The sequence below is a fragment of the Nyctibius grandis genome, chromosome 4 (genome assembly GCF_013368605.1).
Source record: "Nyctibius grandis isolate bNycGra1 chromosome 4, bNycGra1.pri, whole genome shotgun sequence".
In the NCBI taxonomy this organism is placed as follows: Eukaryota; Metazoa; Chordata; class Aves; order Nyctibiiformes; family Nyctibiidae; genus Nyctibius; species Nyctibius grandis.
This window is the reverse complement of record NC_090661.1, coordinates 87,208,616-87,235,316: the sequence shown is the minus strand read 5'-3', so window position 1 is coordinate 87,235,316 and position 26,701 is coordinate 87,208,616. Positions and strand designations below refer to the sequence as shown.

The 26,701-nt window shown below is 35.3% G+C and overlaps 1 protein-coding gene across 4 annotated transcripts in view; it reads left to right on the top strand.

The window, feature by feature from the left end:
• Positions 1-26,701, top strand: part of EXOC6 (exocyst complex component 6) — a 97,477-nt gene that overhangs the window by 41,231 nt on the left and 29,545 nt on the right. For 3 of the 4 annotated variants that reach the window (XM_068398200.1, XM_068398199.1, XM_068398201.1), the window contains exons 13-20: positions 47-144; positions 1,208-1,313; positions 4,806-4,915; positions 5,961-6,072; positions 6,977-7,111; positions 12,532-12,711; positions 15,812-15,841; positions 21,733-21,874. In XM_068398200.1, the coding sequence (XP_068254301.1) occupies positions 47-144; positions 1,208-1,313; positions 4,806-4,915; positions 5,961-6,072; positions 6,977-7,111; positions 12,532-12,711; positions 15,812-15,841; positions 21,733-21,874 (913 nt within the window). Of the gene's footprint in view, positions 1-46; positions 145-1,207; positions 1,314-4,805; positions 4,916-5,960; positions 6,073-6,976; positions 7,112-12,531; positions 12,712-15,763; positions 15,842-21,732; positions 21,875-26,701 lie in introns of those variants that run through there. The other variant, XM_068398202.1, reaches the window with a different exon arrangement.

Below are 26,701 nucleotides of genomic sequence, written 5' to 3'. Positions count from 1 at the left end.
TGAGTGTATTCTTGAATTATCCACTCTTTTCATTTTTATACCTTAGGGTTATGGTTTTCCTGTGAATCGACTATTTGATCTTTTATTTGAGATTAGAGACCAGTACAATGAAACACTTCTTAAAAAGTGGTCTGGATTGTTCAGGTTAGTATTTCTAAACAATTGTATTTGTATTGTATCTGTTGTTTTTTTCTTAAAGTTTTTTTTTTTGATAGAGTTGTAATTCTGGAAGAATTTATTAACTCAGTATTGTATATGAATTTCAGATTGGGTAGGACTAAGGCATTTTTCACATGTAACTAATACTCAGGAGAAGAGCCATTGAGGACTGCTTCTGTAGTTAATGGAGAGGAGGAAGGTCTCCAAAGGGACATTATTGGAGAAACGTCCAGAAGATAAACACCTGTTTTTCTTCATTAGGAACGTAATCACTCTAGGCTATTGCAACAGGGCATTAGGTTCCTAATTTACGTTGTCTTATTGTTTACAGTTAGCTGATATGTGTATCTCCCTGACAGACTACTGACATTGCCGTTACATCTTCATGTTTTTTTAATGCAGAGTGGTTTCCACCTATTCCTTGGAATCATTTGATTGAGTAAATTGTAAACCCAGGAATATGGTAGCTTGGGACTGTACTCCAAAGCCTGTTTGTGGATAGAGTGTGATATCTAAATGTGCAGATGTTGTTTACCATAAAAAAAGTTACATTGTGTTACAGAAAACCTTAAAATTAAATTGACCAGTTAAGTCGAGCGTCTAAGGTTCTCATGCTCTCTAGACTCCTGGTGTAGTCAATGGACTAGTAGAGAAGTCCAGAGGGTACATAAATAAAGCTGTGGCCACATGCCTAGTTGAAGTTCTCTGAGTAATCTCCATTGACTATAGGTAGCTGTGGTACCTAGGTGAGACACTCTGAATATCTGCTTTAGTGTAGACAAAGTGTAGGCTACCGTAATTAACAAGTATGTCATTATGGTTTACCCTGGAGTAGAGTAGGTGATCTGAAGTTCCTTTGCTGTATTATGCTTTGAGTCATACATATTAAAATGCTTTCGGCTATTTTTTCTCTGTGATTAGACATGGTATAAAGAGTTAACGTATACAAGTAGTAAAACTTATATTCGTTTACATGTTTTAACACTGGAAAATACTGTAAATAAGTTACATGTCCTAATTTTTTTAACTTTACTAACTAATTCACCAGGGATATTTTTGAAGCGGACAACTACAGCCCTATTCCTGTAGCAAATGAAGAGGAATACAAAATAGTTATAAGCAAATTTCCTTTTCAAGATCCAGAACTTGATAAGGTAAGGAAAATTTTTATGTTATTAAAGTTTGCCAAAATCCAATTAAGGACACTTGGGATAGTAATGATTTTTATAATTAAAAAGTAATTAAAATTTGAAAAGCTAGGTAGATTAAGAGGCTAAATCACCTTCTTTGTGTATAATTATGCAGTCATAAATAAATATGCATATTAAAGCTTTAGTCATTTGCTCTGATGTTTGAGTGAATAATGAAACCCATTGTTTTGTAAACAAATCAATAACATACTTCAATTGATACAGTATGTAATTATAATACAGTCTGTCTTTAGTTAAATTTTGTTGCAACTCATTGGGTTTAGTAACTCATAGTATATTATATGCTGTAATATTGCAAAAATACGTGTAAAACAGGGATCTGTTAAAGACAGCAACTTTTGTATTTCACTTTTAAAATTAACTATTTGTGTTTGAATGTGTGCGGCAAAAATAAACATGAAGGGACTGTAAATAATTCTGCCATACTAGCATTCCAATAGGATAATCTTTCATAGCCTCAGACATTTCTTCACTACAAACTCCTTTCACAGAAAGGTGATTAATATGTTCTGCTGTTCAAATATGGTTTTGGTAATACTGATGAAGAAATAACAGGCCCATGATGGAGTCTGTAGAGGGGAACTAAATCTAAGAACCACATGGCAACGGGAGTAACTGTAGTAGAGAGAAGCTACTTTATACACGGTCCATCACTACAGAAATCTGCAAAAGTAAAAAGATACTCTTAATTCTATGATTCAGCAGGGATTTACCAGGCAAATGTAACAGCTGCATGTCATTAATACAGTATTGCAGTGAAGATGAAAAACTAAAGGTGGGTTTTATGCTGATTTTTGAATAAGACTTCACAGTGCTTGCTGGATGCTTTCCTCCATCAAATTCATTTACTTAGCCATTATAATACTAAAATAAGATAAACAGAATGGAAATCCTTTACAATGTTGGAAGTATACCACACCCTGGATACTATTTAGCATGACATATTTTGCTAATAAATTGCAGAGATTTTTAACTTGCACTAAATAATTTTATCTACTAGCCTCTCACTCTCTGCCTGATGTATCAGCATGCATGTGTGGACGTTACTTGTGTAGGCATGTGTAGTTACATATATGTATGATTAATACAAAGCTTTGGCTCTTATTTCACCAGAAGGGAAATGTATTCTGTGTACCCAACATTTTTCATTTTGGTTTATGACACAGAGAGGGATTTCTATTTCATAGTGAGCAGTACTTTTTGTAGATATTTTATTGGCAGAATCTCACTGTTGCTTAGTTTCTGGACCTGGTGAGCTTTAGATTTGAATCTGTTCCTTGGATTCTGTTCCCAACTTGTATCATTGACCAGCTGCGTGGTGCTGTTTAAGTCACTTCACATCTCCCTGTCCCCATTAATTCATCTGTAAAGCAGGGATAACATTTTTTACATGTCTGTGAAAGAGCTTTGAAACCTGTATGTAAAGGAGAAGGACGTCATTAGAAATAAGGCAGTCTGAGGTTTTTTCTTGTGTCCTAGCAGTTTTTGAAGCAGTTTAGTTGACTTCAACCAAATTTAGCAAAGGGGCAGAAGTCTCAAAGATAACTGAGTTCCTAAAAGGTTTGTCAACTAGGCAGTGGGATAGAGGAGAAAGAATTATTAAGTATCCATGGAGGGGAAACTTTATAAATGCTCCAACATCACTTCTATTGTTTGCTGTTCATAATCTCATCCACTTCACCTCTCTGTTGTTGCCTCAGGCTATAAGGCACTGTGAGGTCCTGTTGGGTGGGTTAATTTAATCTACATTTTGATGTTTAAAGAAAAAAAAAACAACCTAAAAATAGATGTGTAAGTTCAGGCTAGTCACTGAAGGAGCCTGTGTAAGTTGATAAAGAGGAATAAACACCCCAGAGGGCTAATTCAATTTGATGCATCGCTGATGCCTTTTACAGTTTAAGGGGAATGTCTGTTTCTCTCCGTTTAGTATAAAAAGAGACAAACGTGATTTTTTAACTGTAGGTTAGGATGAATCACTCTCACATTTTAAAGGTAAGTTTATCATAGGAGTTTCTTGCAGCACACTAGGCAGAATTATGACTAGAACCTACTAGATATTTAACATAGCAAATCCAATCTGACTGGATAAAAGAGTCTTGTCTGCACTCTGCTGTTTAGATTGAATGTGCCAAACTATCATGGTTTGATTATATCATCTAATTTTACTCTCTTTCTGTATTCAGAAGTGAAACAATTGGCTTGTGTATCTGGGTTTTTTATTGTTTTTTTTTTCCTTGCTGCCTACTCTAATAAGCAGAAAGAAAGTGTTGTGTCCTCCTGTATTGGCCAGACACTGTAGAGGATAAAGAATTGCTTTTCTTAGATTGTTGAATATATGAAGGTTGAGACTCAAGCCCTGCTGAGAGAATATTGCGATGATCAAAAATACTTGTATGTAATGGCACTTGTTTTATCTGTAAAAATTGTTTAAATCACATGAACACATATTGAAGTAAATTTTATTGTTAAAAAAATGTTTGTTGTTGCTGTTGAATGACACGAAAGCCTGGCACTTACACCACATATTTGTCACACCACCTAATCTTAAATAAAGAGGTATGATTAGGAGAATCTCAAGGTAATCTGTTTTGTCTTCGTTTTTTAATACACAAATGCTGAGCTGCTGTTAATGAATACTTTTTTTTAAAAAAAAAAGAAATTGAATTCTCCAGGGATGATAGCAGTTGTTAATTATTTTTCTCATTCATTAGTCATAGTGTAAACAGAAAATTATTTTTTTAGCAGATTTCAAAAATTATGTATTCAGTGCAGAAATATCTGTTTGGTATATTTAGTTTTAATTGAATTTATTTCTTTTTGTCTTCCCAAATACAATGTCACCTTTAAAATTGAAGTAAGAAGCATGATTTTATTCTTACAGACTACTAGTATTTCCCACATGTTAATGCAAATTGTTGAAAAGAATTCAAACTGCTTTAGTTTTGTGAACCATTAAGAGAAAGTAAATATATGATAGTAAATATACATGCCTAAACATTCTCAAGATGCTTTGAAAATCCCAGATGTATTGAACTTCTCAAACCTTTTTTTTCTTTTTGCACTGCTTGCTTTGGCAAAAAAATGTTTGCATTTTTGAACCTCTCATCACACTTACATCTATCTTGTTCATTGAGATTAAAAGTGGTTTGAGACCTATTTTTTAATATGTGTTTGTAAATTGCTTTCTACAGAGGGAACATAAAGTCTCCAAACTTTATTGTAATTTCAATAAGTTATAAAGTTCTAGTTTGCTTATAAGCTCTTTAAACAGATGTAGAAGTCAGCCCAACGCATACCACTGATGAAAAACAGAAAAGCTTAAGATAGATTAAAATATTGATAGTGATAAATGGCTTTCTAATTGTTGCGTTTAATACTAAGCTCTCCTTAGAACCAGTTTCCAGTGTAAGATAGTGTTATCTTTTATTTTCACAGCAATCCTTTCCAAAGAAGCTTCCAATGTCTCAGTCAGTGCCTCAGATTTATATCCAGGTTAAGGAATTTATTTATGCAAGCCTTAAGTTTTCAGAGTCACTTCACCGCAGGTGAGCTTAAAGTATCAGCCATGTGACTATAAGGTAACCTATAACTTCCAGGTGACCTAATAATATATACGAAATTGAAAATATATTTTCTTGTGTACTTGCTAGCTGTGCTCGTTGCATAATTTGCATATAATCTACATATATAATTATTTATATTTAATCTATGATTCCCCATGCTGTAGCATATATTTCATATGTGTGTATATGTATATTGTATACAGTAGGTATATGTCTGTATGGGTGATGGTAGCTTGGCATGGTAAGCAGTCTAAAACACTGCTGGGGTTTTTAAACAGTATTGGCTGGTTTGAATAATCTAGAGATTTTATTTATTTAACAAAGCAGGTAAGATTTGAAAAATATACTTTGATACTGACGATTTCAGAAATAACTGTGTAGCATCCCTGATTGCTTTGAATGATCTTTCCCTTCTCAGTGCTTTGAGTTTCCTTAGCAATGATTTCTCCTGCAATAAAACGTGCTGTCTGCATGCTCATTCCATCTTCCGTCACACCTTTTTCCGATGGAAAACATCACAGTTCTCACATTTCCTTTCCTCTTGTGGCCTTCAAAAGCTTAGTTTTAATTACATAAAATAACATTCATAGATCTGAAATCTAGGTGGTGTTCATGGCTGATCACCCACTTCTCTGCTGTTAAAGATGTAAATGACTCTCTTTCACACATTCTTAATTGATACTGTTTATAATTTACACGTACTAATGAGCACTTGTTGACCTCCTTAGTAACTCATTAAAACCCACAAATTGCTCTTTCCAAACTGCTGTGTCAATAAACATGTCCAAAATTTAAAAATAACAGGTTTTGCTTCAGTGTTGAAATTCAGTTAATGGATAATTTGGTAAGTGAAAGAGGTGTTCTGTGTGTTAGATCACGGAAGACTTGGAGCAACCAGAAATTAAATGCACATAGGGAATTCTTAACATGAAAAGTTCCTTTTGCAGGGAAAAAATAAAAATATTAAGTATTACTGTCAAAGTATTGTCATGTACAGCATAATTATAAAAATAAACATTTTTTTCAGCTCAACAGAAATAGATGATATGCTCAGAAAATCTACAAATCTGCTGCTTACGAGAACTCTAAGTAGTTGTTTACAGAACCTAATTAAAAAACCTCATATGGGTTTAACAGAGGTAAGTTTTAAAACACATACTCAAAATGGTGTTCTTTAAGACAATTAGTGCTAAAATTATTCTTGTAAATGTAGATATACTGTGATATTTAGATTTGTGTAAGACAAACAGGTAGCGCTTGCTTTAAAATAGAAAATTTAAAGAGGTGAAAGATGAAGTATAAAAAAGCATCAATATCTGTTACTTAAATAATACAATACAGTGTTGGGTCTGGTTGGAAGTATATTTACACAGGGATGCCTTTTGAGAGAGACGTGACAATGACAGAGTTCTGTCTCCTGTATGATAAATGGAGATTTGCAGGAAATAAGCCAGACTCTTACTTCTTTGGTTGCATACAGAGCAATTGGTAGCACGTTGTTGAGTTTCTTTTTCTTCTTATTAAAAAAAAAGTTGGGGCGGGGCGGGGAGGGAAAAATCTCTCACATGAGTTGTGTAAAGTTTCAGAGTAAACCGACCAGATCAAGAAATCTAAAACTCTAACACATGAAACTTTTTCTATAGCAATTGCAATTAAAATATTTTAGTAGGTTTGTGCATGTTGTTTCTTCATTGAGACTCTTGGTTTAATTTGTTTATTGTACCAAAGAAGACAGGGTGAGACAGTGAATCAGTCTGAACAAATTAGTGATTTGCTTTTGACAATATTTTTTCCTTTATTTTCCCTTTTTAATTCTAAAATACCGGTTAGATTTATTTCACTTAGTAGGTGTCTACAGTCTTCATTTTTAAAATTGTATCGTTTGAAAGCAAACTTGAAAACTAACAGTTAATAGGTGGTAACCTGAAATACTGTAATTAATTTCTAGTAGCATTGTTGCTGAAAGAAGTAACCATTTACAAAATCAAATGACAATGGGTGATGCAAAAAAGGATTTTTACAAGAATTTTTTGTCTCTTGTAGCTTGTTCAAATCATCATAAACACAACACACCTGGAACAAGCCTGTAAATACCTTGAGGATTTTATATCTAACATTACAAATATTTCACAAGTGACTGTTCACACTGCAAGACTTTATGGACTTTCTACATTTAAGGTATGATACATGTCATCTGTTATATGACTATATCTGAAAAGTTACATTAAAATCACTATAAATGAAGCATTTTAAAACAAAATGGGGTGAGGGCAAAGGTGCATGCTTTCTCATTTTTGACTCTAAAATAATGATGAACTGTTAAGGATTCAATTGTAACACTGAGCAGATAGTTTTTGTTATTGGTATGGTCTGAAATATGTCAGTATGTGAGGAGCGTCAATATTCTATTTCAGATGCATCTTTTATTAAGTTACGAAATGACAAGCCGAGTTTAACTGCACCAGAATCTTTCAATAGATTAAGCTCCAATTTGTGTAACATCTCCCCTTTCTGAAGGGAATTGAGCAAAACGGCTAGTTTAATCTAAAATATTTGTATTATTTATTTGGTTTTGCTCTACAATAGAAATATTTTGTGGTATATTTTCAAATTGTCTAACTTAGTAATATAAAAGCAGTATTAAGAATATGCTACAAAGCATAAATGATTAAATTATCTTTTTAGAATTCATATTTTATTTACATGTCCTTTAAATTTATGTGCACGATAATACTTGTTAAAGTGATCACTGGGAACTTGACTGTTTCTAATGTATGGCAAATGCTTATCTGCACAAACTGTATTTTCTCTGACATTTTTCAGAACTGGCAGAAGCTTAAAGCTCAAAAAATTAAAGTAAATCATTGGTGATGCATATTGAGCATAGACAATTGCAATTTCAACAGTTAGTGTGGCAACATTTGTAAGCCAAGTATAAAATAATCCTAAAATAAAAAATGTTGTAGTTTTCTTTCTATATATGGTTTCTCATCTCATTAGTAGGTGAAGTTCTCCTAGTTCATAGAATCATAGAAAGTCCTGAGTTGGAAGGGACCCACAAGGATCATCGAGTCCAACTCCTGTCCCAGCATAGGACAGCCCCAGAATTCACACCATGTGTCTGAGGGCATTGTCCAAATGCTTCTTGAATGCTGTCAGGCTTGGCACCATGACTGCTTCCCTGGGGAGCCTGTTTCAGTGCTCCACCACCCTCTGGGTGAAGAACCTTTTCCTAATATCCAGCCTAAATCTCCCCTGGCGTATCTTCCTGCCATTCCCTCGAGTTCTGTCACTGGTCGCCAGGGTGAAGAGGTCAATGCCTACTGCTCCACTTCCCCTTGTGAGGAAGTGGTAGACCGTAATGAGGTCTCCCCTCAGTCTTCTCTTCTCCAAGCTGAACAGACCCAGTGACTTCAGCTGCTCCTCATCTGGACACTCTCTAGTATCTTCATATCCTTTTTATACTGTGGCACCCAAAACTGCACACAGTACTCAAGGTGAATAGTTGTTCTTGCATTTGTTGATACAAAAATTCTAAAGGATTTTGAAAAGAGGAAACTAAAGGAAAAATTCCAAGTGACTTGTATAGTCACATCTGATGTCCTTGGCAGAGTAAAACCCATACCCTCATCTGTGAAGTCGCTCTCCACAATATTACCCAAAAGGCTTTAGTCCTTTTTCAGTCATAAGGCAGACACAGGTGTTGTTAATGAGAAACCTGCACGTAAAAATGAAATTACTGAAGACAACTTATACACATAATGTCAGGTAACTCAAGATGGCTGAGATTTATCCCTAAGATAAATTAGTCAAAGATCTGATTTGTGCTTAGGCTATATTATGTCATAATGACCCTAGTAAGCTCTAAAACAAGATCCCAACAGCTGGACTAGCTATGCTGAGTCCAAAGATGGTTTCGTCTCAAGCCACTGAATGGCCCTATACCAGAAACACTCTGGTGCTGTGACAATGGGGACAGGTGTAGAGACGCTTAGAGATCCTTCATACTTTGGTGGTGGTTGAGCGCCTGGTACTTCTTTTGAGCACCAGATGGTTGTGTACATTGAAGAACAAGTTTTTCTATTTATATACTTAAAATATGGCAGAAATTATTTCATTGACAGAGTCTGACCGAGTAGCTTTTTTGGTTTAGAATAGAAGTAAATGTGTGTGCTTTGGCGGGTGGTTTGGGGCTTTCTTTCTGAAGAAAACATTGTCACGGAAGAATAATCTTGTATAGCTTACCTTGTGCCATTAATTCAGCCAGTGCATTGCCTTCTTAGTCACTTGGGACTTCTATACAGAAATTTTTGAAAGAGAAACAAAAAAAATCCCAAAAGTCATCAGGGATTTCAAAGCAGCTGCAACTTGAACTTTAGGTATTTGGGGTTTTTCAGTGTACACTGAAACAAAGGAGGGTGATTTTTTGTATTTATGGGATAAAGAGGACTAATCCTATTGAGAGTAGTTCTGTTTTCTGTACTTCATTTTTTTCTGTTGATGCAATATGTAGCCTATCCTATTGTAATATCCCCTCTGGCATGGATGTTAAAAGGTGGGTGAGGTGGAATAAGACATGATCATTGCAAGACACTTCATATTTCCAGTTGATTGCCAACAATTTTCCCATTAACTGTCATTTGTTTTGCTAAGGATTTAATGAATAAGGCAAGACAGAAAATTTGTGGCCTAGCAACTGTAGTTAGGTTACCATTGCCCTACCAGAGATCCAGGATGCCTAGTTTGCTTGTTGCATACCAATACTGCATGTGTGTCTTTGATTTTGCATATCTATAGATATTTTCCTGTAAGGTCAATCCATAATCTTTTTACCGTTCAAACAAAACCCTTAATGCAGCCATAGTCTTTGATTTCATTAAGAGGTGAGATGTTCTTTATCCTTGAATTTCATTTAATAAATTCAGTTGAAAGTTTGCATTATATTTTGTGCTGATTGCTTAAGCTGTAAGTTATGTTTAACTATCCTATAAACTATCTTAAGTTTTATTGGAGGGAATCACGGAATGTTATATCTGTGTTTAGTGAGCTTAGTATCTATGCACTTTGGAAAAGTACAGAATGAACGCTGACAAACACATAAGAATTTTTTTTTAATGATTTCTCTCCTCTCTCTTTCCCTAGAGAACTTGTTAGCACAACGTTCTCCACTTATAGTAGAAAATTCTTTTCTTGTTAATCCCTCTTTTTACTCCTCTCTATTTTAATGAAAAACTGCTTGGAGTTCCCCAACTGGGCCATCACAGAGTTTGGTATGTTCGACTGTTATTAAATTCATCTCCTGGTGGCAAATCATGTCACCTCCATTCTTTTGGAGTGGTCAAAAAGCTCCTTTTATTAGCAGCATTGATCACCTTTACATTCCATGAGATGATCTTATAATTACGTCTACACTATTTTTTTAATAGAAGTTGTCAGACCTATTTCATGGCTGCTGTTTTAGAGGGCTCTTTTTCTCATATTATTTTTGTATATATGATCTCATTTTAAGATGTCCTTCAAACTCCCCAAGCATGGGTAGAAATTAAAAAAAAAAACAAACACAAACCAAAGCTTGTTTCATTTTCTCATATTAAATAATTGTGTAGATTTCAATATTTATAGCCACATTTTCCAGCTTTGGATGACTGTTGTTCTCCTTTGTTTAAATCAGCAGTCACACTGAGTATAAATAGATGTATTTGCAGATCTAGTTGATAGAAGTTTTTGAGCCCAGGGTCTCAGCGTTAAGCTGCATAATGGCTGTTGGAGAGTCAGACACACAGCATCAAATCCTGTGCAGGGCTTCAGGACATCCTCTGAGAGAAAAGCCATTTAACAAAACCACGTCATTTGCCCTTTTCACTTCTATAGTGGGGGAAAATCTGGTGACCTTTCAAAAGATTTTGATGCAATTATGTCACCACGTTAAAAGAAGAGATGGAGTTAATTCACCTGTCTCTAGGAGTCATCCCAAATCTGAATACTGCTAACTTATTCTTTCTTGACTTGTGCATGGGTTTCACAGTGCTGCTTCTCAAAAGTAACTTCTGGGTTTGAAATCCAATTGCTCGGCTGTTCACAGTTATCTCAGGGAACAGAGCAACACTCCTTGCTTAAATTACTGGCAGCACACTGCTCCAGTTGTAACCCAATAGCCAAAGCAAAATAAAGGGTAGCCAAAAGCAGCCTTCCAGAAACAAAAACTGAAGGACTAGTCTTGCCATTGCCAATAAATTATCTGGTGAAGATTATACAACCACTCTATAAATGACAAACAAAAAAAACTCAAACAAAAACCCAAGCAACCGTACTAAACCTAAGAAGATGTATTTGCAAGTCCTGTCATCATAGATGGTTGAAACAGAGGTCTCATTGTTAATTAGAAACTTTAAATATAGACTTGACCTTAATTGAGCCTTTTATAGTCATAGCCATCTACAAAATTGTGGATGTCAGCATCTTCCTTTATTTGACATGTTAAGAGATTGCTAGATTCTTATGTGTTGGACTGGGAGAGCTGTTCAGTGGAGGCTTTTTATAAGTTGGTTTGGCAGTAAAAATGCTATTTTTAGGGAATTGTACTTTAATATCTCTACATGGCAGGGCCACATGCTTGCTCACTTCCTCCCGAAGGGCCTCACAGCCTGGGGCCTGGCTGAAGACTGAATTTGACACACTCAATGTGATATCACCTTTAAGCTCAGATCATTTGGATTTTTTTCTTTTTGCCTTTCCTATTTATATCCTTCCTGAAATGCCATGTTTTTGGAGTGCTTTATCCCAGAGGAAACTAGCGATGGGAATTTCATCCGCTTTTGTGTTGCTCCAGTATATCCAGCCTATTTTTACTCTCTAAAAACCTTCAGCAACTGACCAGTTCACTTTAAATTAAATTGAATTATTTCTCAAGATCAGTGAAGAAAGTTTCATGTTGAGCCCAAATTAGAACATAGAATTTATCAAGTATCTTTAAACTCCAAGCTGGCAAAAGCATGCTTTTCCAGCAAGGTACACCTTATCAAGCATCTGTAGATAGATCCCATTGCATCTATGAGGATGTCCCCTAAACAAATAAAGCAGATGATAGATAGCATTGTAAACTCTCTTCATAGTAAACGCTAGACTTCACTTCTTTACTGTTCCAAAAAGTAGAATCCAGGTGGTGGCAGAACAAAAAGAAGGGGTGGGAGGAAGTAGGAGAGTGCTCTGAATCACGGTGTGTCATGATCAGAATATTTAAAGGAGGATGAAAAATGATGAATATTCTTCAGATGTGCAGCTTTAAGATATTAATTACGTAAAACCCATGATTGCTGGACCTTCAGCCGTAATAGATAAAATAGTTAGGTTCTTTTCTTGTTTTCTTTGTAAAAGAGGGCAAATAAACTTTGTATTGGGGTTGATAGATTCGTAAGGCTGAAATAAAGGTGATTGTTGTGAAGATAGTAAAGCAATTTCTTTGTTTCCAAGTTCAAATTACTTTCATTTGTCTCTGAGAACTTAGATATTTTGTGGGCCTATACTGTTGTAAACACACTTATAGTATACATTATGCAAGTATTTTAGAATTCTGACAATTGCACACGATTTTTTTTCAGGATGCAAGGCATGCTGCAGAAGGAGAAATATACACAAAACTTAACCAAAAAATAGATGAATTCATTCAGATTGCTGACTATGATTGGACAATGTCTGAATCAGATGGAAGGGCCAGTGGATACTTAATGGACCTTATTAACTTTTTAAGAAGCACGTTTCAAGTTTTTACTCATTTACCTGTAAGTGTTCAAAATTAAGTTTAATTTCAAAATATTGGAGTGTTATTTTATTTTAAAATACTAAGATTCTGAAGATAGATGTGATTTTTGAATTGTTTACATGCTGGCAGATGTATTTTTTTATTTTTTTCAATACAAATGTACTTTCAGATGTGTTTCAATATGTTGGTGATGCTTAGCCATGGTAATACTTAGAAAATACTTCCAAATACATTAGTAATATTGTTAGCAACAGCTAATTTACAAATAGCATAAGAACTCATGTGGTTTTCTAGAGCATCAGATGGCCTTTTTAATTAACCATATTGGTTCTGTGTACACATGCACTGACTTAAAGCAATGCAGAACTGGCGCAAATCCTGCATTTGTGCATAAGATTATGGAGGTCTTGGATTCTCTAAGTTTTTTTTTTTTTAGCTAAATAGTTTTGATCATAAAGAACAATTTGATTCTGGTTAACTGAGCTTCACTGAGATGAATCCTCGTTCATATTCAAATATATCCTGTGTTATTTTGTCCCGGGTAAAAGGGTACTGTTGACTTGTTTTATGTACTAATTGTTAACATTCTGTTGTCTGATTTTCCATTGCTTTAAGACAAAAAAGACTATTTCTAGTTTGATTTATCATCATAATAGTTTATAGCTTTATAGGTCTGGAGTAACTTCAATAAGTCTTTCAAGCTACATCTGCTTTTCATCAGCTTGTCCTTGATTGCTACTGTCACACTGATGTCTGAGTGCTTTACCCATGTGCAATGCCTATAAAGAATAAGTTCTCAATGCATAGAATGTTTTGAGGCTCCAGACTGGAAGTAAAAGATAATTTCTTTATGTGCACAGCGAGGTGTTAAAGTTGCCGGCATAGCGGGCTTCTCTGGTCTTCCAAATCATATGTGAAGAGGCTGTGATTCTTCAGTCCTCTTTTTTTACCGACTCAAAGACATAACCCACTCAAAATGTATCATGTTGTATTGATGTGAATGTGATGTGTGAGGCATGTGCTTCTGTGCCACATCAGTTTAGCGTTTTTGATAAAGAATAGCAAGTTTGTTAGATAGTTAAATTAGTTGTAACTTAACATACAAAGCAGTGTGAATAAATGGCACTGCTCCTCAGTGGCCATATGCATATAGCAGTCAAGAGATGTGCAACTTCTTGAGAAGGATGTACAGAAGTCTGTCATGAATGTATGTTGTGATATAGCTGCTCGGAAATGAGCCACAGACAGAATGAAGTAATGTGTTAAGAGGGATGGAAAGAAGCAGCTGTGGCATTAGGACTTTGAAGAGCGTGAAAGGAATAGAAGTATGTGCCTGGGGGCACAAACCAGCCTTTGGAGAAAGCTGGTTCCTATGAAGAGGTTATTCTGTAGTTTCAAACTCTGATCATGTAACAGGCAGGATGTAGAACTATATGGATGACTAGTCTGGTCTGGCAAGAGGGTTCTTGTAATTTTTGACTTATCCTGTGTATAACTCCCTATTCTGGCTTGGCCAATTGTAGAAACATATAGTCCTATGAATGTTGTTGTGCATGAGCTGTGGAGTCATATAAAAATGTGTGTACAGTTTCATTATGGTGATTCTGGTTAGATTTATGATAGTCAGTTACTTTCATTAAGAGAAAATTTATAGGAAAAGCATTTTCAAAAATAAGCCCAGAACTAGGTTCATTAACTCATTAAAATAGTAAGTGCTTTAGAGTGCTAAACTAAGCTAGATTCTCATATGCCATAGTTAAGATCTGGAATATTTTTAGTATTCATTTTCATTAATGGATTATTCCATTAATGGCACAGTGTCATTTCCACAATAATTTTTGTATGGCTGGCAGAAACATTCCAGTGCTCAAAATAGTTTCTCAGAACCTTTTCTGTAGTTAGAAATCAAAGAACGAACATCCTCACCACCGGCCTTGATTTTAGTAAGGAAAAGAGCAGGACAAGTAGAGGAATCTCTTCTCTTCCTACTTTATCATATCTGATCATGTTAGAGGGCCTTGTGCTAGGGCTAGGGGCACTAGTTGGCCACACTAGTTCTCTGTAGTTTCATTCAAGGGTCACTGACTCTCACTTTGATATTGTTTGAAACTCTAGTCTTCCTGTAGAAGTGTTATCATATGTTCTTTAACAATTTTTTGTTGCGGTTGTTGGGTTGCTGTCGTTAGAGTCTTGTTTTATTTTAGCTCCATGTGTAAGCTGTGTATATGCACAGGGATGTGTCTCCTTTTGTGCTTTCATGTGTGGCTATACTGAAGTATTTCTGTACCAATGTAGGCATAACTTTTAAAAAGTACATCTTATGTTATATATCTGGTTTATGCAATTTGTATTATTTTTATTGGAACATTAGAGATCTAAATCAGGTAGACCATGATCTCAATTTTACTGAACCTGCACACTTCGTGGCACAACTTAGTTGGGTCTGATATCTTCATTGAATCACTGGAAATATCTTGTGTCTCTGAAGCTTTTTTTTTTTCCTCCTAAGTTTTGCATCTTAGTTTTCTCCTCTGTGTTTGTGTACTGTACTTAAGCAGTTTTGGAAAAGAAAATAACTTTATTCCACCCTCCAGTTACATTGCCATTAGATTTATGTTAAAAATTATTAATGGGTCATGTGACATTTAGATTCTTACTGTCCTAAACCATTCTAAGTCTTGCTTGAATGAATTATGTTAATGACGTACAGATAGCCTCCGTAAGCCAAGACAGTAAACATGGCATTTATTTTTTAATCTAAGTTTTTTGGAATATATTATTTGTTATAATGAAATTTTTCTGGAAAGGCTGTTGATATACTTCCTTATTGGAAGTTTGCTACTTTGATATTTTGGCATACAATTTCTTATTACAGAAAAACATTTTATTACTAAATTGGTATTATTTAAATTATAACAACTTTGTTATGCCTCAACAAAATAATATATATGTTCATAGGTTTAAAAAAAAATAAGGAATTATGTAGCTGTAATTGTTCTTTTTAGAAGCTTTTCTTTACCTTTTATTGCTACCAATTTTTTATTCTTTTTTTTTTTTTCTGATGTTGACAGTACATCTTAATTTTTTTGTTTTGATTGCCTTACTGGTTTCCTTCTCAGAATAACAACAATGACCATGCAGCTATGTCGGTAAGTAGATGCAAAATGAAGAAAAAGCATGTGAACTGAAAAACTATGAACTGCCTGCAGGCTTATTGCTTCAATTTTTAATCATTTAATAAAAAGATCCTTCTGTTTTGCTGATGACTTGCTGCGTACCTTGTGTAGTTGCATGTGGGGATCAGGTTAATGACTAACATTGGGGTTTCGTACACTGGGACAGCAGGAGCCCTAAAAACCTTGCAGAAGGTTGGTGGGGTGTGCCTTGCATCCCAAACGAGATAATTTAGAGGAGACTATGAGACCTTTTGGGAGAGAGGTCACGTATCAAAATGCAGCTATGAGACATGCATACAGAATAAGGGTAGAGTGATATAACAGAATAAAGAATCAGTGAAAGTTCCATCGTTTCTCTGCTACATCTGCCTGGGGTCAAGGGAATGTGTGTGCCCACATTTTTTTTTTTTTTTTTTAGACGATGATGGAGTGCATTTAAGAATTATTCCAAGCCCTGAGTATTTTCAGGTCATCAATTTTTGTATAAGGAGTTTATTTTGTTTTGGCGTAAGCATTTCCATGATAATGAAAGTGTTGAAATTAATATAATTCTGTTAAGAGCGGCTTCTGTATACTGAATTTCTGGACTTACTTTTACTGATTTTCTCTAATAACATTAATGTGGTTGAATCTTGTTGCTGTACGCTGCTTAAGTGAGCAAATGTACACTGTGCCGTTCGCTGTTTAAGTGAACAAATGTGTAAGGCACTTAGAGTACACAGTGTGGTAATAACCCCGTTCATTGCTACAGTGTGGAAAGCAATTGGCTGAGTAGTAGCTCTGTGGATCTGAAAAGAGGATCTAGCAGTGGGCTTCCAAGTTGTTAGGAGCCTAAAGCACATGAGTTACAAACGGAGGTTTAGGGAGGTGGGTTATTTAGTCTGTTAAAGAGAAGGCTGAGAAGAGACCTAGTGACAGCCTACAACCTCTTGAAGGACAGATACAAAGGTGATGGAGCCAAACTCATCTTGGTAGGACTGACAAATTCACATATGGCTATAGTCACAGGTAGAAGTTTGAGAGGTGAAGCTTTGACATTAGGGAAAAAGTTTGCATGAAGAGAGTAATGCAATGTTGGAGGAGGTTACCCAGAAAGGCTGTAGAATTCCCATCCTTGCTTGTTTTGAAGGCTCAGCCAGATAAAAGGACAACGGACTGAACTAGTGTTGGCAATAGTCCTACTCCAAGTAGGAGGCTGGACTAGATGCCATTGGTGGTTCATTCCAATGAACATTTCTATGATTTTAATACGAAGCCTCATGTTAAACTATCAAGCTAAGAAGGGTCATGAGCACTAGGAATATCAAATATTTTGTGTAGAAATATTTCCTTTTAATGTTGAATAGGTGTCAGTGTGCTGGTTATGTCATGACCAAGCAATACCAGAATTTCAGAGACACAGAGCACAGAGGCTGCGTTGCTCCTGGAAGGTTATAATTTTCAAGTCATGGAGCTTTTAACGGTTCTGTTTTCTAAAGTCACAAGAACTTAGTCTTTTGAGATTATTGCTGTTTTCAGGTTCTTTTACATCCCATTTTAAGTTTGTATTCCAGTTTATAGTGCCACTAGATACTTTGAAACAAAAAGCAATTTAAAATTTCATTATACAGCCATTAATCTCATGAAATCAATTGGATGATCAAATTTGTTATTAAGGACCTGCATTTTTTAGTTTTTATTTTGGACAGTTAAAGAAAAATCATACCTTTATTTTCAGATCAGTTAATTTGAAATTATAGAGGGTCTATATACAAGTGTTTTTAATCTAAGTTTAGAATGAGCTGAAGTTCTATTCTAGATATGTGTTTTGTCAGTACAAAGTTAATATTGGACAACTCTTTGGAAAAGAATGACTATTGAAAAGTAACAGTTACAAAAACCTTTCAAGTAGGTCTTTTTGAATATTTTCAGTAGAATTTGGGGCACAGACTGGAGGTAAAATTGAGTCTTAAAAATTCTGTTTGTGTTTTTTAATATACTTTTCAGTTTTTGTCAGTAGTTCAAAAGTTGGATTTTAGTCCTGATGTTAAGTAATACGATGCTTTAGTTATTATGACTGATAAAATTTGTATGTTTTGTTTCTTTGCGTTTTCAGAAAGTTGTTAATTATGTCATTTCATATTGTTAAATTAATTCTTCACACTAACTTCTTAGATTTAACAGATAAGTTTTGCTATTTCCTTTTATGCTGAGGATGGCAGTTTGTTTTATTTTATTGTTTCTGTGATTGGCAGCAAAAGCCTAATTTCACAGCTTGCAGTGAGGGTGAAGGGGGTGGTGGTTTTCTGCAGCTATATTCAAAAACTGTCAATCAACAGCCTCCACAGGCTACTCAGAGAATGGGTTTTCTTACCAATTTCTCCAAATGCTGCTTCATGCTGTCTTTGATTGGCACAGCCTGGCAGGGAGGATGGATGAATCTGTCACTGGCCGGTTAATTGTGTTGCCGGTCTCAGCCTGACATCAGGTCTTTGACTCCTAAGTGGCTCAATACAAAACAAATTAGCAGATTGTAGTCATATTTCTCATTCTATATGCTTTGTCTTTGTTGAATACAGTCCATAAATCATATTGAGTGACACCATAGTGAATGATGAAAGCTGCTTTTGAGACAGCTAGCATGGGTCTTAGAAAGCAGTACTGCGAAGGTGCCGTGGAAGGATGCATATGGCTGACCCTCTGGGAATTTCCTAGGAGCCAAATGTCTCTTTACTGCAATTGTTCTTAGGAGAAAAGCTTTTGGGTCCTATAAAAAAGGATTTAATATGTCAGCAGATTCTCTTTACAAGCTCCTTTGAAATATAAGAAGTTTGTCTAAGGGTTTTCTCTTTTTACAAACTTGTATTTCAGCAAAATGTGAAGGCTGGGTGAAAAAACAGTTGCCTTTAACACTGTTAGCAGGTGTTTCTGCTTATAGAATAGGGTCCTTGTTTCGTAAACTCTACATTGGTTCAGTGGAAGAATAGTTTTCGTAGATAGCAGCAATTAGCATAGGCACAGTGGAGATAATAGTGGTGCCTCCAAAATGGGAGGCAACTGGAGCGAATGTGAGAAGCCTGCTGAACCTCTGCATGCTATTGAATATAGATATTTAATTGCTAGATATAGTAACCACAGCTAACCCCCCTTAAAGAAATAATAATAGTAATTAAAAAAAACAAACTGAGAAATAATAAACATTAAGAATGTTTTAAAACTAACTGAGATTTTTTTAATTCTGGAAAAGAAACATGTTATTGTTATGTTCATGAATCCTTAAATTTCCTCTTCAAAATGCATTAGGAAAAAAATGGCAAGGACTTGATTAATTGGTAGATGGTGGAAATTTGGAGAGAGATTTTTAACTAGATCTCATTTGTCAAACATGAATTTGAATTTAATTCTTTACTGAATATCATACATCCAACATATTTTGAACTGGGAAGCACTGAATTTTGAAGAGGATAACAGTAAAGTTCACATTTCTCTCAGTTAAAATTCAGCGTTTTGATTGATATATGTAGCTTCATTTTTTCTCTAGATTTAAGAAAATCGAGTGATTGTATTGAGTAAGTATAAACTGTGTATAGTAAACTTCTATTATTTGTTGATATGTCATGTGAACAATAAGCCTGTAGTTCAAGTTACATAGTTGGAAATTGTTTAAATCTTAGGATGTTTCCATTTTATGAAATTTTAAAATAAGCATTAAATGTACATGTATTGATACTTATTTAAAGTCCAAGTGGCTTTTACCGTGTCATTTCTGTATTGTAACCATTATCTTGTGCTCCAGTACTATTAATATTTGCCAGATTGTAACAATTAACTACAGATGCTTGTCAGAAATATGAAATTCTGTCTTTTATTTAAAATAATAGAGGAGTACACATTTGCATATAAGATAAATTGAATGTTAAATTTTTTCTTGACAACCTATTAATCTGGTTGAACTTTTATTACATTATAGTGGCAGCATAAATAGGACATGGAGCTGATTTGATGGAGCAGTACATTAAACAGAGATGCACTAGTTGTTCCATTAAATCAAAATGACATTTCCATTAAGTATTTTAAACCTACTACACTGTAATTAAATGAACTGTGGCCCATTGATTCCCCTTCTCACCTCCTTCTTTCCTTCTTTTTCTCCCCCTTTTTTCCCTCTTTTCTTTTTTTTTCCATTCATATTGATATTGTTCTGCTTGGGGAATAGAGCTGCATGTCTCCCAGTGTAATTACCGTTGGGTTTGGGAGACTTTTAAGCATGCTGTTCTTGCATTGTTTCTTACATTCCTCTTTGTCAGTTCATCTATTTTGGTCAAAAATGTTATTTGCTTTTCTGAGATTTGCAATTAAGAAACTGACATCTCATTTTAGATATAAAGCTCCTAACAGTTCAAGGTGTCCTAGTGCTAAAGAGGTATTAGCAAAAGCCATTTAATGTTTCAGTGTGACATGTGAGGAGAGTGAACACTTTCCATTGTATTGACTACATTTTAATTACATTTTAACAAAGAATGGATTTTTAAAGTACAAAATACTTAGGGCCAAATTTTCTTTCTGCTATATGTATACATGAAAATTCAATGATATGAGCAAGTTGTCTTATTAAGGACAAGATCTGGCTCTTCAGATGTTGGACCAGAACTTTCCAGACTTTTTGGAATGGAGAACTGCTGTCTATCCTTATAATTTTTCATTGCTTATATGTGTTTCTGTGAGTCAACAGTGAAATGATCAACCTGATTTTGCAGAAAACGGCTGGGGGCCCATTACTTTAGAGAATAGGTGCCATCACTGTACTGATGGATATAAGTAAAATGATAGTGGTGTGTGCTCCAGTAGGTGTATTACATAATTATGGTTTCTTTTGTGTAAGCATGTTAATAGTTACCTTTGTTTCAGTACGTATTGCAACATAGATGTCTGTTGAAAAGCATGGTTTAAGTACATTAAACCACAGAGATTAATATAATTGCATTTAAAAGCCAAGATCACTCTGCTCTAAAAGATTGCAGTGCTATGAATAGAACGGTGCCATCTGATTGGGTATCTGGTCTTAATTGGTGTTCTTCATTCTAAGATAGAATTTCCATATTTTTCAGTTTTTCTGTATTAAATTTTTAATAATTTATCAAATTAATGTGTGATTTTGTGCTTTGGGCTTTGGTCTTATGTTTGGAAAATTATTTGTCTCAATTACATATACATCATAAGGAGAAATGTTACTAACTAGACTGTGATTAGAAAATTATTACGGCAGAGGGCTACATTTCATTTTGTAAGTAGTTGGTTACTGACAGCACTGATTTATTAAGCACCTGAAAAGATGATGGATAAGCACGAATATTTTAAATAATTTAGCAACAAGCTTTGAGATGGAATTCAAGCAATTAAAGTGCCAATAATTAGCATAAGCTGTTATGAGAAATGCCCCAACTGAAAGCAACGGTTTTGTTTATATAAAGTTTGGGCTTTTTTTACTGACTATTGTTAAAAATATGTAGCATGTTGATTTTCATTACTTTCTTGTTTTCATTCTGTCTGGGTAAAAAAAATTAAAATTAATAAAACCACAAAGCTTCATCAACTTATGTTATTATTATTTTGGAAATGTCCTTGTATTTGTGAAGACTGTTGGATTTCTGAAAGAAATAACAATAATTGTTTTAACATATATTTAATTTAGTTCCCCAGTCGACTTAATAGAAACAAAGCTAATAGGTCAAAGAAATAACAGCAAGTGTGATCTTTCTCCTTCTAAACTAAGTCCTGCATTGCTAAGACTTTGAGTGTATGTATGTTAAAATCAAATCAGATAAGCAGTTCTTCAGTGATGTATCATTTGTTTCTATCTTAAAACCTGTTGCTCTTTCTACTAGGGAAAAGTGGCCCAGACAGCTTGCATGTCAGCCTGCCAGCATCTTTCAACGTCGCTAATGCAGATGCTACTGGACAGTGAATTAAAACAAATAAGCATGGGAGCGATTCAGCAGTTTAATTTAGATGTGATACAATGTGAACGTAAGTAGATGTTCCAGTATTCCTATCTGTATCTGTCTTAACATTGCAAAAAAGTTCTTTGATGTAAGCCATATAGTGATCTTTTTTCCATAATATATTAAAGTTTTGTCTTTTAAACAAAAAAATTATCACAGTACAGCTTCTTGTAAAAGTATTTATAAGTTAGTATGTTAACATTTCTGCAAAAATATTTTATGAAACTTTTTTTTTACCTCAAGTATCCAATTGAAATGTACATCTGATGGGATTGTAATTGCTACATCCAGTAAAAAGACTATAGTCTAGTACAAAATTACCCAAAATCACTACATAAATATTATGCTTTTATAGTTGAGGAAAAAACGGTCGAATGTCTGTGAAATTTTAATTTTCCTTCTTGAGTTTATTTTTTATGATAGAAATTTTAAATGTGCTGTTACATGGAGTTTCCTCCCTCCTAGAGTTATTACCGCCTTACTCACTGTGCAGAATAGTAGTACTAATTAAGTAAACATCAGATGTTGTTTTATTCTCACTGTTCAATATATGGCATCAGAATTATTTTATAAAACTGTTTCAGTCAGGCACTGAAGGCAGGATTAATGTCCTCATGTTTTGCATGGAGCTCACTGCTGAGGGTGAGCTGTTAATCTGTATGAAGGAAGTTACTTCCATAACGTTGCTGTGTTATGAATAGGTTTTAGATCTGGTTTTATAGTTGATGACTGAGATACAGTGAAAAGGCTCACTAGAGTTTTTTTCAATGCATATTTTTAGATTCTTATGCTCTGTTTTTCAAAGTTTCTTTCCTCTTATGTGTTTGAAGCACAGATCTCAATGATTTTGGTGACAGCTGTAAAATGGGACAGTTCTGCAAGTCATACGTTGAGGTTTTTAGTTTGGACATGTGAAAAAATTGATGACTACTCAATTAGCAGCCACCTATGGGAAACTGGAAATTTGATTTCAAGCAGTTTGGTTAGCATCATAAAGGGTTCTTGGGGAGTCTAGGGACTGAGTCTAGGGACTAAGACAATTTAAGACATTGTCTTAAATGTCTTTAACATTAAAGACAAATGTTAAAATGTCTTTTGACATTTTAACCATACGGTTGTCTTCCCTTCTCCTGCCTTATTTGTTACATTCCAGCTAAACTCTGTAACAGATAGAGCAGGCATCTTTCTGACAGTCCTTCATTGTACAGCCTTAAGGCCTTTCAGTGCGTGGAATGAACTGACAGGATTATTAGGGTCCGATTGAAAAATATTTGTGATCATGACGTTGAAGTTTGTGATTGCACAAGTTGGCCAAACAGATGATGGTTTGACTTTTTTTTTACTTCTTTAATGGTGTTCTTTTCACGTAGGTGGGTAGGGATATGTATATGTGCATTTGTGTAGTTTCCTAGATGTAAAAAAGATCCCAGCTGTAAAAAACAGAAATTCTGTCATATTCATAATACTGACACCACAATCATTCATCTAGACAAGCTGAATTGGTGCACCCACTACACAGTCATCTGCCTTCTGAATAAATAGTGTAACAGTTAAGAAAGCTTGCCCACTACCATATTACTCTGTTTCTAATATTTAAAATATCATCTGTGAACAACACAGTACTTCACTACTCTGTATAGATTAACCAATTCACTGTTTCCCTTGGGGATTTCTAGCAGTACAGGGGATAAAATGCATGCCTTGCAGGTAGCTTTCACAGTATGAACAGTATGTTTACAGCAAAGTAATGAGAAGTCCTGAGTCCGGCTGTCATCTGGTCTCTGGGTTGTTTTCAGACCTTTTTCTTCTCAGCCTTTGCCCTATTATGTACAATCCCAATTTCTGTTACCACTCTTTCTACCATCTTTGGTTGCTGCACAGTGGAAACTTCAATCAGTGAAGAGATTTTAGTAGAGTTTTATTTAGTCTAACATGGTAACGTTTCATTATTTTAAGATTAAAATCTGACCTTAAAATAACATGTTTTGTTGTATGTAGCTGTTATACTGAACACATGGCATGGACAGGGCATGGGAAACCTTGGGCCAAAATGAGAAAGGTTCAGAAAACTAGGAACTTAAAAGACTGAAAAATGCATTCTTTCCACCATTGTGTAACTTCTAGCGTGGGCTGTACAAATGCAAATAGAATAAACTTTAATTCTTCCTTTCTGCAAAGCTTTTCAAGCACATTAGAAAAAAATCTGGTTTTGCACAGAAACCCTTTGAGTAGTTTAAATATAATTGTGGAAGCTTGTCAGGATAGTATGTTGCAACAAATGACATCTTACAATCTGTGGAATAAGGGATCGACACAAGATTTTGCTCAGACTGCTTTGCTGTTGTGGTTTCATTCATAAGGTTCATCACAGGCACATTCCAGGCCTCACTGTGATGCCTGTGATTTATGTTCTTGCTCATCACCCTCCCCCAGCTTTATTCTTTGACACTTTGGGATTAATGGATACGACAGTGACATTTCAATTAATACTTAGAGTGTGCGAATAATTCACAACTGTTGGGTAGTTTCCTACTGTATTGTACACATTGGTTTGACATTTTACTTACAGACACAGTGGAGTATACTCAGATGCATTTTGAACTAAGAAGTTATGTGAGATGTAGCAAGTTATGAATATCTGAAGATACATTTTTAAAAATTCTTGGTAATGTTCTAGATATTTATTCTGATCTTTAACATTGCATTTTTATTCTTTCTAATATGAACTGGAGGAGATCTAAATAAAAGCAGGTAAATGTGATTACTTGTCAGATTTTTTCTTTTCCATTAAAAAGCGGTCAACAGTCCAACCAACAACCCAACAATCCGTTAATGAGCAGCAGTCTGTTGAAGTCACTAAGTACTTGAAGTTCTTAGTCACAGCAAATAGGTAGAATGATAAGTGAACTTCCAAGTAAGGAAGGTGGAAGGGAAGGAGGTGATCTTGTGTTGAACTTTGGGATTTCATTATCCTGTACTGCATTTCTGTGCAAAGTACGTAACTTTAAAAAGCAGAGCAGAAAATCTGGAAGTATCTGATACTTTTGCTCAAGAATAGTAGTGGTATGCAGGTGGTCTTCTGTGATGATTTATAAAAACCCCAAAAGTTATGATCTGCTTCTAATAAGTTTTTTTGTTTTCTTTCCAAACATTCCAAAGGCTTTCAGTTTGATTTGTTTTGTCCTCTTCTAATTGAAGTATTTCTCCACTGTCTCTACATATTTTATAACTTAAAGCAGTGTGTTACCTCTGTATTTTACACCATTCTTTCTCAGCAGTGATCTTCCACTAGGATGATTGGGATTCTTACAACAGGATTCAGAAAAATAGGACGTACTAGGTCCCATTGAATGAAACCCAAAGAAGAGTCTTTTGCTTGAACATTGCATTTCGGTGTCCTGAGGAGGAAAATGGGTTGGGGAGGGGAAGCATTTGTCATTTCTTGAAGATGAAATTCAAATGTGGGTTGCTGTATCTCACTTTATGAGAAGCAAGGTGTACCTAATAGAAAATGAGCTTTTCAGAGGCACAGTCCAGATCTAGATACCTTACATCAGCATTTTATTAAGGAATTAGAACTTGTAATTGCTGGAAGAGTTTATAATTTATGTGTTTAACATAGCTGAATTGAGAGACGGGATTAATTGGCAGAAGGTGGTATGATTGAGTAGGCATCCTTCTTCACCCAGACACGAATCTGTGCAAGGATGAAAAGGTTTTGGGTCCTGCCTATAAATGAGCAAGGGTTAGTGGAGAATTAGCACAAAGCAGGATGCAATATACCTTCCTAACCAGCCCTACATAGGGCTTCCTGCTGGTCCCTCCTTTTTCACCCACTGTGCGGAGAGCTGCAGTGTCCAAGAGCAAGAGAGATCTTGACGCAAGTGCTCTCTGTTGAGCATACACACAGGTGATCTCCAGAAGGTGAGGAACCCAAATCCCGTTTTTCCTTGAAAAGGCACAATATTCTGCTCTGGAGGCCCCTCACTTTACCTGCCTCCTCTCCCATCTGGGAAGTCAGGTTAACTTAGCTCGCCTGAGATCATCCTTCATCTGGCGGTCACACATGGCAGCACAGGCGTGAGGGGAAGCAGGGAGATCTGGCCGGTGCTGGGGGCAGGGCTGGGGGCTGCTGCTCGGCCGGCTGGCAGCTCCCTCTGTGAGGCTCCCCACCGGCCGTGTTTGAACAGCTGGAGCATCCAACCGGGCTGCAAAGTGGCTGACGGCTGCTGAGATAGTCACCTGATTCTCTGCTCTTCCTTTAAAAATAAATTTGTAGCTTCGCTGCCCGGCCTTTGAATCAAAGCTATGAGGCTGAAGTAAAACTCTCCTAATTTAGCTTTTGATCCAAAGTCTGGACTCTGTTTTTTAATTTCTGCCGTTGAGCAGCAAAAACTATTTGTCAGACCAACAGGGAGGCACACACAGATGATGGCTAAAAGGTGGGGTTTTGAGAGAAAAAAATTAAGAGACCTGTTAATAAATCTAGAAGTGTGTAGAAATTCAGTGCAATTTACAGTTACAGATGTCTTAAATTCCATTTTATCAGACACAGCCTTTTTCTTAAGATACCCATTAACACATATATACTTGACTTCACATATATCCTATATAAAAAATGTCATGAAAAGATCAAAGCAAAGTACTCAAAAGAAAATGGACTGAAGTCATCTTTACAATATGTTAATTTACCATAACACATACAACTAGGTATGTGTTACCTCCCAGTCTGTTTTTGTATTATTACATACTTTTTTCATTAGATCCTACCTCCTGTAAATTCCCAAACTGGCTGTTGCAGGAAGTACATTGAGATTGTACATATTGTGGGGACACTTTGTGCCAAAGATCC